This window comes from Festucalex cinctus, chromosome 19 (genome assembly GCF_051991245.1).
Source record: "Festucalex cinctus isolate MCC-2025b chromosome 19, RoL_Fcin_1.0, whole genome shotgun sequence".
Classification (NCBI taxonomy): domain Eukaryota; kingdom Metazoa; phylum Chordata; class Actinopteri; order Syngnathiformes; family Syngnathidae; genus Festucalex; species Festucalex cinctus.
Window position 1 is genome coordinate 20,359,114 of NC_135429.1, and position 15,858 is coordinate 20,374,971.

At 42.6% G+C, this 15,858-nt stretch overlaps 1 protein-coding gene across 2 annotated transcripts in view; it reads left to right on the forward strand.

The window, feature by feature from the left end:
• Positions 1-15,858, forward strand: part of top2b (DNA topoisomerase II beta) — a 724,731-nt gene that overhangs the window by 502,995 nt on the left and 205,878 nt on the right. For both annotated transcript variants that reach the window (XM_077506321.1, XM_077506322.1), the window contains exon 26: positions 9,213-9,368. In XM_077506321.1, coding sequence (XP_077362447.1) covers positions 9,213-9,368 — 156 coding nt within the window. The remainder of the gene's footprint in view (positions 1-9,212; positions 9,369-15,858) is intronic.

Sequence of the window (15,858 nt, forward strand, 5' to 3'; positions counted from 1 at the left end):
GAGCATGCAGGCCGAGAAGACGTTCTCACAACTGAGCTGTTGATGTATCAAACAGATTAGTGCAGCATGTCAAGTCTCAGCGCGGTCACACCTTGCGTGTGAGCGTGCTCTGGTTGGGACACCGAGAAGAAACAAACTGTCTCGTGGTTAGTTTGGTTCAGCTTAGCGTGATGCTAGGCAGATTGGGGACCAGTGTAGTCCTTTTGGTTGTTTTGTCGGGAGACGGTAGATTGGTAATTTGTTTGCTACGCGTTGTTAGGCAAAAGGAATCTCGGTCGTGACTCGCGTGTTTTGCCATTTTAAAGTTAACGGTGTTTGGACTAACAGCGTTAACAGTTAAGGTTCTTATTTTAAATAAGAAGCTAATAAAAGCAGTAGCTAAAAGCACATTTCTTACCAATCGCTTTAGTCGTTTGGGGAGTCTGCTGAAGATCATTTGAGTCACTGTACACTTTCTAGGAAGTTTGTTTATGCACATGGTGTCATACGTATGAGTGCAGGTGTGCGAATGGGTGAAGCACAAATTTAATTGGCTATTCAATGGCGTTATGGCGGTTAGGTTTGGCCCTAGCCACTTTAAATATGTCGTTAGCGCATTCATACACAACAGCAGCAAAAATGTGTTAGCCATTAGGCGCCAGGGTGTCTGAAACCACTGTTTGGGAAGGGACTGTTTGGGTCCTGCATCAGTTGGAAAGGCAAATGCACCCATAGGTGCCTGATGGGTGGGAGCTAAAAGCTCCAAGTCATCTTGGATGAACCACAGGAAGAATCACAGGTGTATCTTGTACCTGCTGATGGTGGTCAACAAAGGTGGGCGAGGTTCGTCCCTCAATTGTAACCAAGGAAGTGAGGTCATGGAGGTTGGACCTGATTGGCTGGTCCAGTCCTGTTGTGATGACCTCCCTTTGACAGCTATGTGTCATGTCATGGGCGTATGATGTCATGACCCCCCCTTCGGCTACGTGGAGCCACGAACGGCAGAGATGTGCGGTCCGCGGAGGAGCAAGAAGAAAGCCCATGACAGGAAGCAAAAGGTGACCCCCAAAAGCGAATGTCTTGGCATGAACAGGTGAGCAGTCGACAGGCGAACGAGGAAGGCACGCGGCGGCGGTGAGCCACACAATGAGCAAAAGCAAGAGAAGAACAATGGACTGCAAGTTCATTGAAATCAGATAAGTGTTGTTGAGCACAAAGGCTGACAACGTGTGGCCCAAAAGAAGTACTGCAGGCGCGAAAGCGGGGGCAGTGAATGGCAGGGCAGTGGTGCGCACCATCTGCATTGCAAGGGTGGGCAGGGTGGGTAACAAATTGCTCAGAAATAGGCACAATGCGCCAAGCAGATTGCAAAGAACAACCACTGTGTTGTTTGGGTTGTTCGATGACAATTTCAAGTGCGATTTCAAGTTCAAAGTCCGCGGTGAAGCTGAATGGTTTGCTTCAAAAGTGAGGACAACGGCCTCAATTTGTGTCATACGTAGCTCAGAGGTGCAATCCAAGTCGCGTTCCGTAAGGTGGCAGAGTTGCACACCCTGAGTGGGACGTTCAACTTGGCCGAGGGGAGAGCTGGTGTTGCGAAGGTGACCTCTTGAGGGCATCTCGGGGACAACAGGCATGGTCCCCCCTTGAGCTGGGTGAGAGTCCTGGTGTGAGTTTTGTACACTCCGAACAGGTTCACAAGAAGTCTCTGTTAGGCTTACCGCATAACAATTGGCAGTTTTGGTCAGCGGTGCTGCTGGCAGAGGCTGCCGCACCTGTGACCAGATTTTGCGTCGGTCGTAATCTATCAGGGGCTTGAAGCGGCCCAGCAGATCTTGACCAATGAGGAGCGGGACTGATTCCACAGCAGACACGTACACAGGGTGGACCAATTTGTGTGGTCCAATCGTCCAGTGTAACGTTGCCATGGAGTCCAGATGGGTGTTAGTCAGTGCAAATGCACCGATCTCCAATGAGCAGTGGTTGACGCGGAGCGTCCGGCCACTGTTCTTCAGCATGGCTTGAAGTTGGTTGAAGAGCGTGTTGGACATTACTGTAATGTCAGCGCCAGGATCAACCAAAGCGTCATAGTCTGTTTGTTCAAGTGTCGTCCTCAAATAGAACTTACGAGATGCACCTTTAATCTTGAGGTTACCTAAGAGCTGTTTGAATGGTTGATTCGACTCGGTAACAGGTGCACTGGCAGAAGGCAAAGAAGGTGCTGGATCCAGTTGGACTGAAAGAACGGTGTTGTCCGACACCTCTGGCTCATTGATGGCTGTCGGTTGACTGTCGTTGGACAATTTGCGCAGCCCATCAAGAACTTTTGTCCAGATGTTGCTGTCAATTGAGGAGTCACCTGACGTGGATGGGGGCTCCTGAGGACTATTTGTGCGGGGAGGTTTCTTTTTGCGAGGTTTTGTTTTCGCAAAGGGTTTCTCCCGTTCACCACCACGGCTGGAGCTATGACTCAACCGCGCAGGTGCACTGCGGCCGTACTGGTGCTTCTGATGAGAACCATTTTGAGGCCGTTGTGCAGGATTTGATGGGGAAGCAGCGATGTCATCGTCGCTTTGCTGTGATTCGGACTGTCGTTCGACTTCGTCTGAATCACCTGCAACATGGTAAACAGAGGATTCCACTGATTTAGCAGCGTTTTCGCGTAAAAACACAAAGGCCTTGGATGCAAGTTCACGTAGCTCTAGGCTACTTAGCGTGCGAGGACAAGTTGTCACACCCAAGAGGCGGCTTGTGTTTGGGTGGAGGTTGTTCAAAAATAGTGTTTTGAATTCTACCTGTTCTTCCATGTTGGGTTCGTTACGATGCCCAAAGTATGCCTTGCGCAGGCGACTATAATACAGGCTGGGTGATTCCTTTCGGCCTTGTTTTACTGACCAGGCAGCAAGAAAGCTCATTGCTGATACTGGGCCATCAAATTCACGAGACAATGCGTGACACAGTGCTCGATAATCATTCAAGATGTGGATCGGCTGGCGGTCGATCCAATCACTTACTTCTCGAGTGGACGTCAATTTCATGAGGTAAATCTTGTCTTCCGTTGTTGCCTGTGGGAATCTCCTCAAATGAAAATCAAGGTCTTTGAGGTACACAGAAGTGTTATCAGAGCAATCTTGTTTTGGCTGAAATTTCTGAATGTGCTTGGCAATCGTGTCTAACTCTTTTGTAGACATGCCTGGTTGCGCCACATGATGAGGTGAAGAAGCATCTGCTTGTTGAGCAGGAGAAGGAAGGTTGGCAGCAACTGGAGACACACAAGAAGGCGTGGCGCCTAGCGGGGTTGCCGAAACAAGAAGTGTGCTTCTTGGTAGAAGCACAGAGACAGGTGGGCTTGCTCCTCTCAGTGACACTGCAGAGGGAGGGGGCCCCTGTGTGTGTTGAGCAGCCCTTGGAGACGTGCTTGCCATGGAGCGAGTAGGAAGCGGAAGTAGCACAGGTGGCTGAGAAACAGGTCCAAGATTTGCAGCAGAAGTCTGCTGCACATCGGACAACGTGGCAGCGTCTGACGAAGGAACAGGTGCGTGCACCACAAGTGGATCAAAATGCAAAGGAGAGTTCACCTGAGACAGGTCCTGAACGGGGACCTCCAAAGCAGTGGTTTGGGACGGCGTCAATGGACACCTGGTGTTACCTTGTGGGACTTGCTGTAATTTCGGTTCAGCATGGGATGACTCGTCATCCCGGCCAGTGTTGAAGGATGGATGCTGCAATCGCCGGAGTTTTTCTTCCATTGCCATCAACTCAGATTTCAAACGAAACGTCTGCCTTTTTCCTTCAATGCATTCATTTTTCAAAAGTCTAATCTTTTGAGTTAATTCCGCAATTTCATCATTCGCGAGAGCTTGCAAGTACTTGTCAAATTCATGCTCAGTTTGGAGATCAATCCAATGGGCTTCAGTGGGCTGATTTGATAGTTCTACAATGCATTCTTTTAGCTCACGAATTTCAGATGTGGCATTATGCCAATTTTGTTCATGCGTGCGGGCAGTTTGTGTGCTCACTTTGAGTTCCTGTGTCAATTTTGTAACTTGGTTTCCCAAGTCCACGCGGTCAGATTCATGCAACCATGCTTCCAACTCGGTTAGCTTGCTGCTAACTTGGGCATGAATTTGCTGTTCTGCTGTCAGAACGCTTTTCACTTGTTCGAGTTCATGGTCACTCAATTTCCACCTAGCCACTAAATTCACCATTAGTCGGCTGAGGATTTGTGCCACATCTTCGTGGGTTAACGACCCTTGTTGAGCGTCGCAAACGAGTTGCGCAATGTTGGTGTCAAGAATCTCTGCGCTAGCGCTGGCTGTCGCGTCGGCATAGCCTGGAATGAGATTGTTAGTCACGGTCGCAAGGGCATTTTGCAAAGCATCCATGGTTAAAAGTAGCGTTATGATATCAAAGATATGCGTAAGCTCACTTTACTCAATTTGGAAGGACTAATTGTTAGCCAATTAGACAATGCTGAAAATGCTTAATGATTAGCTTTTTGGGCTCAATTAGTTGATTCAAAATGTTTTACCAAAATTATTAAGGCACAGATTAAAGGATGGTATCCAACTATGTTACCAATTATTTTAAATGGCAATGCACTAAATAATTGAGAACCCTCAACAAAGTATTGTGTTAAGCAATTTAGTCTGCTAAATTACTATTAACCACAGCATATATTTGAGGTTACAGGTTTTAGGAAACAAAAGTCTACTAAGGACAGTCACATTAAATTAAAATTACATTTAATTCAATAGAGGTTTCCAAAAGTGCCTAAAAATTAGGTAAACACTTTTACTACAACGAGAAAAGCTATACACTACTGGTTGAGTGTTGCTTTTAATTAAAACAAAATTAAGTACTTGAAAATGGTGGTTAATTATTTCAACAAACTCTTTGGTAAGTCAATAATTAAAGTTATCAAGCGTTTTAATTCTGTTAGCAAAAGTTCCTCGACTGCGGTACCGTGAATAGCCACAGGAGGACGCCGTCGGCGTTTAAACGCAACGAGGCTCCTGTGTGTAGTGTAGAGTCGTACTTTTGTTCGATCAATAAAGTTTTATGACTTTACCGCATAGACAAAACAACTCCGTCGCTCGTAAGTGACACAGAATGTGTCTTAAAACGAGTGTTTAAATACCTTGCACAAGTTTTAAAATCGTAGCACTTGGCAAGCAAAGTTGTCAGCAAGACGCCGCTAACGTAAACTTTGTCAATGAGTGGCACGTCACCGGAAGTTGCGCGTGCGTGTGTCGCCAGCTGTCAATCTGTCAAACACGTTAAATTCACTCCTTACGGATAATCGCGCGTGTTGTTATGCGCGGCACTGACGCCGAATTATCAAGAAGACACTAATAATTATAATTTAAATAAATCAAGGAGCGGAAACCACGGAAACGTTTTAATTCCCACGGGTTTATATCGCGATACTAGTATCCTATAAGGACTCGCGTCGAGGGGAAAGAGAAAACTACTACTTCCTGTAAGACGGTGTTAATTCATTAAACACGACGGAATTAATGAAGATTAAAAAGTGCAAAACGTACAAAAATATTAACCCTAAACTCAATGTTAACACTTGGTGAAACAGGAGTAGGAAAAATATTATAATGTAACGTTTAAGAGTGGCGAAGACACGTGATGTTAAATTGTCTTAAATCCAGTAAGAATCATAGGTTAGGACGGTACAGTAGAAATTTAAATCCCTCGATTAGTTTCAAATCACGGTAACTTGATTATTTAAATTATAAAGTGCTTTGAATGCGATGTTGAAGAAGGCAGACAGTAGGCTCACGGGGGGGGGGGAGAGGGCTGCGATGTGTCCCTCTTCACACGTGAGTTGCTAGAAAGCAGGAGTCAACTATAGTAGCTGTAGTTTGGCAGCTGGCCGTGTAGCAATATGAGTATTAAGCAAACAGTACACTTTAGTGTTAATCAGATGGAAATCTAATTTCAACAATTTAAGCGAACTGTATAACTAGTTATTCAGTGCTACAATTTGGCAGAGACTGGGCTCTCAGTGGGGGGTCACGTGGTGAGACGTGATCCTCTCTTGGAGGCCACAGCCAAATGAGGAGCGACTTGGAAGTCTGGCCGTTGGGCCCGCCCCTCAAATTAGTTTATTGGTCGACTGGTTTCAAGGGGTGGTTACCTGAATCCCAGTTAAGTTAAGGATACGCCTCCAAAGATGGCGGATCTTAACACGTGTGTTTTACACAAAAGGCTAGCAGTTTTAGCACCATGTGCCTTACGCTAAACCCGACAAAAGGGAGTCAACTTAACACCTTGAGAAGTGTGCTGTGACTCAAATGGTGGTCTGAATGCAGAATTTCGTGCACTAGACTATTTCCTCAGCCTAAAGGCTTGTAACGTAATCAGGTAGCTAAGCTGATTGCGCCACGTGAGGTTTGGAATATATTTTTAGCCCAATCAGAATTCGTGACGAGTTAGAAAAAACATTCCCAGGCCTAAAGGTTTTGCATGCAATAGAAAAAATGTGATCGTTACTCTTCCACTTTTGTGTGTGTAACATTCACATAGTCGACAAATTCATTCTCTTCTCAATAACTAGTCGTTAGACTGTTATTTAGCGCTTCAAATACACTGCTTTTATACAGCGGATTGGCTCTGGCATAAAGTTGTAGTTAGGTTGCTATGGAAACGAGCTGAAATTTTCCCAGAAGAACACGCTGCACTAAGCTGTTTTTGGATTGTTACATGTGTGTGTTTCACAAAATATGTAACATAAATTGGCCTCACCAAAGGGGCACCATTATGTAAGGGAAATCGGTCCAATTAATTATTAAATCAATAATTGTTAATTATTAAATTAATAATCAATTGGCTCATTAATTGAAGGAGACTCAAACTTAATATTCAAATTAAGTTGAGCTTGCCTGCGGAGCACCACATCTCTTTTTGATAATTTTATCAGGATAACAGATGAGAACCTCGTTGAATCAGTCATTAAAATGAAGGTTGTGCCCTTACTACAATTTTGTGAGTTCTTTGTTCAGCTTAGAGGTCACTATAAATTGATGAAACACACACACAGTAAACCAGGGCTTGAGTTTTGTGCACGTTTATTCTCTAACCTAGGTGGGATAATCTACTTAGAATTTAAAGAAGCAAAACTAACTACTATGATAGGCAATGAAACGAGAACTAAAATAATAAAAATAATCAAAGGAGAAGAAAAGAAGAAAAAACGAAACGGTCTTAGCCAAGGTGATGGATTTCTTAAATCGAACCAACATGGGACCCACAATCAACCTAGTTTGCACCAATTTGTACTAGGGCGAAGGCCTGCAAAGTTGCACTCACAGAGGGGGTTGGTCTCAGAAGCAGGACCCTGGATGGAGACTCGCCAAGCCCGTTTGAAGAAGGGATGAAGAAGGTTCAGTTCAGGAGAGGGAGAGACAGGTCGTCCGGCTGGCCAACTGAGCGTCACGGGGTCAACCTGCTGGCTGGGAAGGGCCTTTTTTTTGGTTGAGGCCTGGTGTGCCTGGAAAGGCACCATCCGTTTGAGCCTTGTGCAGGGACCAAAAGCAGCGTGTTTCGCTGCGCCTGTCGCAACACGCGATGGCTTCTGTGCGTTGCCGTGTGCTGGAGGTTAAGCTAGCTGGGCTAGCCCTTTGTCTGGCAGCCGCGCCGATGGAGACCAGGAAGGAGCCAAGGAGCAGCGAAGAAGCGGGAGCCAAAGAGCAGCGGAAGAGAGGGGAGCCAAAGAGCAGCGGAAGAGAGAGAGCAGCACGCAGGGAGCGTGCTTTTAAATTGGGAAGGCGGCGGCCTCCACACCAGGGGGGCCGGTTGAGACCGCAGTGGAAAGTTACCAGCTGGGGGAGGATTTTGGAAGACTAATCAGATTGAATCTGGATCCCATGTTTGTTGAGATTCTAAGGTTAGAATTCAATCAATGCAACACGTACAATTGAATACCTCAAATGAAATGTTACCTAGCTTACACTGTTAAAACGTGCATACACATGAAAGTTTAGTGGAGAATCTGCCACTGCAATGGAACATTTTCATGACATTTCATGGAGTCAACATTTCACAAATGGCAAACATAACATTTCATAATTCATTGTTCTGTTGCAAAATAAGAAAGTCAAGTTTCTAAGAAGGCTTTTACTGTCCTGATTTGTGTGTGTGTGCGCGTGCGCGTGTCAATCAGAGCATTTGTGGCTGTTTGTGGGGGATGTTCTTGTGCTCCCCACCCCCCACAGTGGCATGTTCAGGCCACAGGAGCTCAATTCCTTTGGAACTGAGGTTGCAAAAAGTTACAACCGGCCGATAATCGTTACACAGTACACCAACAAACAAAAATAAAAAGTTTGCATACTAAAATAATTATCTTTACTCTGTTTAGTCACAAATTATAGTGTGAAATCTGGGCTTTTATAGTTGAACACAAAGCTGATATATTTGCAGGTAACCATGACTTTCTCAGTTGTATGAATGGTAACAGAGGGACACACACAGGTTGCTTTTACCTTCAATTATTTGTTATGCCTGCCACAATCTGCCACTGGCATAAATTGAATAATAATTTAAATGATAATACAAAAATAATAATAATAATAATAAATAAATAAATATATGCCACTGTCATAAATTTAATAATAATTTAAATAATACAATAATAATAATAATAATAATAATAGAAAATAAATTAATTAATTAATTAGCTGTGAATAATATACACTTTAACTCCATGACATAGTAGATTTTTTATTTTTAGATTTTTCTTTTTTATTTTATTTTTTTTAATTTAGTCACTGCATACCGAACTGAACCGAAAACCGTCAGCACGAAACCGAAAACCGAACCGAGGATTTCGTGAACCGTTCCAGGCCTAATATATATATATATATATATATATATATATATATATATATATATATATACATTTTGAGTGGCCGAAAGTTTAAAAACAAAAAAAAAGAAATCATAAATGACTTAGTTATCACACTTACAAAGAGTAAAATTTTGTTCAAGATACCGTATGTGGGGTCATTTTTTTTCACCCCCAAGGGCTAGGTGGTGCTATATTTATAACCAAATATTGTCATATAGATACCGTCAGGTGACTATAAACATACAGCATGTACCGGGGAGTTAGTGGGCAAAAGTATGCCACCTGTAAATGTGCAAAAATCGGCAAAAATGGGACATTAAAAAATTATTTCTATTTTATTTTTATTATTATTATTAGTATTTTTAATTCACAGGCTCAAGAAGAAGATGATCCTGACGGTATCGAGAGTGACAGCTCATCTCACTCTGGTACGGTGTCGGGCCCAAATTTTAATTACATCCTCAACATGTCTCTATGGTGCTTGACAAAAGAGAAGGTGGAGGAGCTCCTGAAACAAAGAGACCACAAGGTATGGTTAAACACATTTTTCACTTTTTCTTGTCTACACGTTATTCGTCATTATTAGTCTTCATTTTATGAATGCAGCCAATGCACAAACTGTCACAAGCCTGGATAAAGTTGTGTCACGAAATGTATCTGGCTTAAAACCTCGGCAAACAATCATGACCGTTCGTAAACGGAATTTCAGATTGGATCAGTCACGGATCGAGTTAACGACAACTGCATCGCCGTCACTAGGGCTTTTCCAAAAAATATCGTCTGCGATATTACCGGTGTATTTTTTTAGGTGATAAAAATTTGGCATATCGCGAAATTGACGTGATGACATAATGCGTAACATTATATGTCTTCGTGTTAACTAAGACATACACGTGTCGTTTGCTGCTGCACAAAAAACAATGTAGGAGCGTGTGAGGCTGCAAGAGCTGCAGCCTGTTCTAGCAGCTAGTTCTTGCAGCCAGTTCTGTCGTGTCTTCAAGAAAGTGGGAGTGAGCTTCGTCATGTGGAGGCTGTTTTGGTATAAGAGGTCAGATATAATGCTTAAACAACAACAACAACAACAACAATCGCTTGCAAATCGTGCAGGAAAACTGTTGCCGAAAAGTTAAGAGTATGCGGAGGACATATAAGCAGCTCGTGTTGTTGGGGGTGAACAAAAGTTCATTAATTACTAGAGCACTCCTAATGAAAAAAGAAAAAAAACAGACGGTGGTTGGTTAATATTGAAGTGGTGTTTTGTTTTACCGTGGCTGGTAATTCGCTATCTAATTCATATGAGTTTGTGATGCTAATCGGCCGCTAAGCTAATATGCTTTCGACGAGAAGGCGTGCACGTTTCTATCGCGCCGCAACCTAAAAGTGCACATTTGTCTTATTCATACCTGCTAGTATTGTCTGCAAAGAAACACGGCATTTGCTGGCTCCTCTGATTAAACAATCGGAGCCATTCAAGGAAAAATAACGCTCAAGAAGTGTTGCCGCCGGTTGTGGCAAAAATAACCACTGCCTAAAGAATCACAGAGGGAAAACATTTTTTTTTACAATACATAGTCCATGGGTAACACTTGCCAAAGATGTATGAAGCATGACACCACAAACTGGCTGCTACCGTATCATTGGCGACCAAAAACACGAGGCTCAACCACACAGGAGAAAATAGTTTACTTTTCTGATTCATGCAATTTGCCACTGACTTCTGAAGGTATGCGCTTTCATTGTATTTGCTAAATAAATGTCCTTTAAGCAGTTATGTTACAATTCGCAGGGTAAACACTATCTGGCCTGTTTTTATTTGCATTTTATTCCATTACAGTTGCTATATTTGCACTTTGTTTACGTTTCAATTCTGGAAAAAAATGGTGGCTTAAATATTGTTGCCGCACTAAAAGTGCTATTATTCTGAAGTGTCAATCACAAATCTATTGTTCAGTAATTATGACCAATATCGTCAAAAATATCGTTACTGCAAATTTCTTTGAAATATCATGGTATAATTTTTAAGCCATATCACCCACCCCACTGTAAAAAAGGAAACAACTGATCTATCACCAGTTGATGCCTGTCCAACATCTTTCTGGACACATGCAATGGAGATGAACATACCAGGCATGTCAGTGAGTGTTTTTGGAGCAATACAAGTGTGATATCTTCCACATCAATGCAAAAGGGTCTATAGTAGGCAGTGGAAGGATATATTAAAATATGCAGAAAAGCAGATTTCACACCTATTGAGGCTAAACCATACAGATCTCAAGATAAATGCGGTAAACAACAATGGTGTCTGTCTCTCAAGCGTAGTAATTGTAATGCCGCAAAATAAATACCATTGTTAATAGGGTTAATTTTTAATATGGTTGTTTACTCTAAGGAAACACAAAATGCTATGTGAGAGATGAAAACAAAATAAGTGCATGTTATAATGCTATGTTCATTTTGTGTAAATGGATGAAATTAGAGCTGTCAATTATACGATTAATCGACAAGTAATCGATTATCAAATTCATCGACAACTATTGTTTTTGAAGGAATTCTTATTATTATTTTTCTTCTCCGCAAACAATCACAGTTTTGAGACACTAAGAGACTAAACGTGGACGAAAACTCACCAAACCTTCCACACACATCGGGGCTGGCGAAAATTTTTTATTTTAAAGTCACCATACATGACAACAAAAAAATGGGTCTGGAGTGCCCCCTACACAGGTTGAATGGATCCCTGTCCCGTTACGATTTTCCTACAGCTATGAAAATTGGATGACACCTGTAGCACATCCAGACGAACAAAAAAGCCTTTCATACCTGTACCCTAAAATGAACAGGAAGTGAAGGGCAAGAAGGGTAAGAGTATTTGAATGTTTTGGGCCATTTTTGCACATTTACAGGGGTCATACTTTTGCCCCCTTCTCCTACACGGTTAACCCGATTGACTTCAAACTTAGGCAGTACGATCTCAACACCTGGGACAACATCAGGGTAAAAAATCTAAATTTTTTAACCTACTATATGACGGGGGCAGGGAATCAAATTTTGAATTTCAAAATTACTACTTTACGAAGCATTCCGGGTTGTTTAACCAAGCGCTACAATAATTTGGACATATAAGTAACAGCACACTTCCTAGAAAAAAGTATGTTGGTGCTGTAGCGATAATTGGGTCGTCTTTTTGACGAATTAATAATGTTACAGAGGTAAATTGTAATTACCTCGATAACCTCTAGGGGCACCACGTTGGCTTTGCTTTGGGTTAACAGGAGCAAACAACGACCAAAATCCTTTCTTCATCAGTCATTTATAATCTAAAGTCGCCACACTCGATATTCAGTGGTTCGTTGTACTAACAAAAGAATAATAATCCACTCGGAAACGCAGATGACAGGCGGAATAGAGTTAATAAAACATGCATTTATTCACGATTGCTACACTACAGAATCAAAACACTGCCTAACTGACTATCCTACCATCAGAAGAAAAGAAATAAAAATAAAGCTCATGAAAATAAGGAAGGAATGCGAATGAATAAGGAAACGGGAAAAGAGAAATTTGACCTGCCAGATCTGTGATATGTTTCAAACGTAAGTTGGACACAGGGATATGCCGAGTTGGGGAATCAAACGTGGACTTACGAGAATGGGGGCTGCGTCGAACGAGCAGAAACGGGAGGTCTTTTGAAAAAGGGGGAAAAATAGTCAATGTTCGTTCAAAAAGGCAAGAAAAATCAAAAAGGGGCTATTCCACAGGTGAGCAAGGGAGCCGCTCGGGGTCTGACGTAGTTGCGCGGCTCGTCCCTTGATTGGTCGGCGAGATGTTTCTGCGGCGTGGTTGGACTCCAGGTGTTGGAGCTCAGTCCGCTACGTGCCGGCGTCTGGGGAGGACCAGCCGTTGGGGTGAGCTTGCAACGCGGCGGGGTGGTGTCTCAGCTGTCCGTGGTGGCCCGTACGGGGAAGACCAGCCATTGGAGGTGTGCTTGAACCGCGGCGGGGCGCCACAGAATAGCAGGTGAGATGCGGTGCGGCTTAGGTGCACAACCTTGAGTCCGGCGGTACGTTGCAAGTGTGCCCCGGGGCCGCGGAGCTCGCTGCGGGCGGACAGTCACCGATGGTGAAGAAAAAAAAAAGGGAAAACAAAGAAAAAGAGAGTAAAAGAGTCTCTTTGGGGTCAGCGTTGCAGTTTGCACCTGCTTTGGCGTGGCGTGGAGCGAGCGTCGGCTCTCGTGGCAATGGTTTCTGCCAGGAACAAAAGGGGGCCACGTGCTGGACAAGTTTCTTGGGACAAAGAGTCAGTGGGCAAGCTGGGCCACTTGCAGGCAACAGGCCTTAGGATGGCCAGTAGAAGAAGCGGGAGAGAGAAAGAGTGATCGTGAAGAGGCATCGGGGGAAGAGAGAGAGAGAGAGAGAGGTCCCCTAGTCTTTTTAAAGTCTAGGGGCGGGGCTCCAGTAGGTGGTGGCAAACCCTTCTGTTCGCTCACGCAGACTTAAAAAAGCAAATTATTAAAGGGATTAATAATTTGGCATTAAATTTGGTCAGTCTGGCAAATCAGTTTTCCCACACAACCCGTTTAGCACACATCGTAATTAATGCATCATAAACTAATTTGTGAGGTCGTTCTTGAGCCTAATCTGACTGAACTGAAAGATATTGATTACCTTTCATTCCTTATGGAGTACAAATGAAATAGGACGTTCATACACACAAAGACATAACCTGAATAATTCGTAGTTCATTTGTTTGAATTATCATGGTATAAATGTGTAAAATGCGGTTGCTTGTAAAAATTGTCACTAAGGATACTTCCAAGTTTCACCAGTTGTCGGCGCTGTTGCGCCATCTAGACGTTCCAGGAGTGCCCCCTGGAGGGGCGACGCCAGAGAGTCCCCCCTGGTTGATAAGAAAGGTCATAAACATTCCTTTGATCAGTCGTTTGTATATTCTAATTCATTGAAGGTGTTTTCTCGGACCCCGGGAGGTCGGGCCTGAATGAACTCTTTCGGCAGACATAAATTCCTATGTCACCTGGTCAGCGGCTTCAAAAGAGCTTTGTTTGTGGTTGAGTGACCACCTGCAGACCTAGCCAAGATTAGATCCTTCCTGAGCTGTGGAGTGTTTATTCAACTGCAGAGAATTTACTTTGAAAAAGCAAACCAAAAAAAATAAAAATAGAGGGTGGACTGGGTCATAGGCCATAGTTGTTACAGTGCCATATGCTCAATTTAACAAGAAATCCGCCAGAGGCAGGGCATCAAATTTTGCATTTCAAAACTCTTACTTGGTGAAGCATTCCAGGTTGTACGTTTCACCTAGTTACCAAAATTTAAAGACATATGTAACAGCCAAGCTACCAAAAAAAAAAAAAAAAAAAAAAAAAAAAAAAAAAAAAATATATATTTTGAGCCATATGCTAAACCTAACAGGAAGTCAGGCCATTTTGATTTACAATGGAACTTGTTGCCATTTTTGGGCCTATATGACTATATGATGGGGGCGGAGCATCAAATATTATTCATATTTCCTTCGCATTGAAAAAGGGGTATGCTTAAGAACTCCCCGATGCATGCTCAAAAAATCCCAAACTTGACATGTATGTTTATCCTCAAGGCTTTAAGCTCTATGACAATATTCAGTTAGAAATACAGCGCCACCTAGCTGTTGAGGCAAAATTTGTATACTCGTGTGATAAGTAAGTCATTTATGAATATTGTTTTACTTTCCACCACTCAAAATGTTCACTGGCATCAGACCTATCCAAACATGTACTTTTTATTTCGTTTTATTTATTTTTGATAGTCTCAATGGACAATTAAAGCAATATTGTGCAATGAGTTCAACAAACGATGATGTGTATGAATACTAAACACAAAAAAATACCAATCAGGGCAACTCATTGGCTAAAAATAAAAAAAGGACGCTGAATTTTGCAGATCTTAACATTCACCAAAATTCACTAAGCTTTACACACTCATCACACCTGGCAAAAAAATTCCATATGTAAAAGTTTATTTCCAAAGACATTCTGCTTCCAACGTGCCAGTACCCCAACGTGAAAGGACTGTGAGGGCCCTTTATAGCTTCTTGGAGCTCCAGTTTAACTTAAAATTGTCCAATCCGCTGATTTCAGCATATCGACAGTAATTGTTCACTGATTTCTATAGTCCTTCATGAAAGTAGACTGATTATCGTCTCTGTTTAATCAAAATAAGACATTTGCAAACATCTATTTTTACTTTGGGAAACTAACCGAACCGGTAACATAGTATAACATTAATCCACCTTTTTTAAATCACTATACGAATATGAACTATGAAATGGACACAGCATTCCCTGGATAATAAACAGTAATCAGGGAAAAAATGCTTTTTCATACACTTTAATACAAAATTAAATTGAATCAGATTAGTTGATTAATCTAAATTCTAAAAATATTCAATAGCGACAGCGCTCCCAGTATGAGACCCATTATAAATTCCCGGCCAGGACGTAGTTACCCATCTACCATTAATAACAATGATCAAGTAAAATGCTAAAATGGGGAAGCACTCGACAAATTTGGTGATGAATGGCCAATGATGGTGATTTATACTATATTAATACTCTCGTAAGTATAACTTTGATGTCCAGTTTTGTGGATGATCTTGCCCGTATAGCTAAAATGATTTGAAAACAGAGCTGGCTTTTAGCTCGTTCGGTTGCTAATTTAGCGATCTGGCTCTCATTTTAGCTACTTTACAGACTCTGTACCTTGGAGAAAACGTAGGAATGCTTGTTTATCTTGGACTTGGAGACATTTAGCTGGGGGTGAGGTCGTCCACATTGTGTCATCCATTGAAGACATCACTCCACTTAGTGGATTCCTCATATCCGACTTTTACAACCTAGGCGCGCATCGCTTCAGTATTTTGAGCATCCGTCAATTTTTTCGTCATTCGAAGCAGGCAGCATGCCGTGAATGTTCCGTCATTTGTCAATCCGCAAAATGTCATTCAGCGAAATGAAGCATTCGTCAT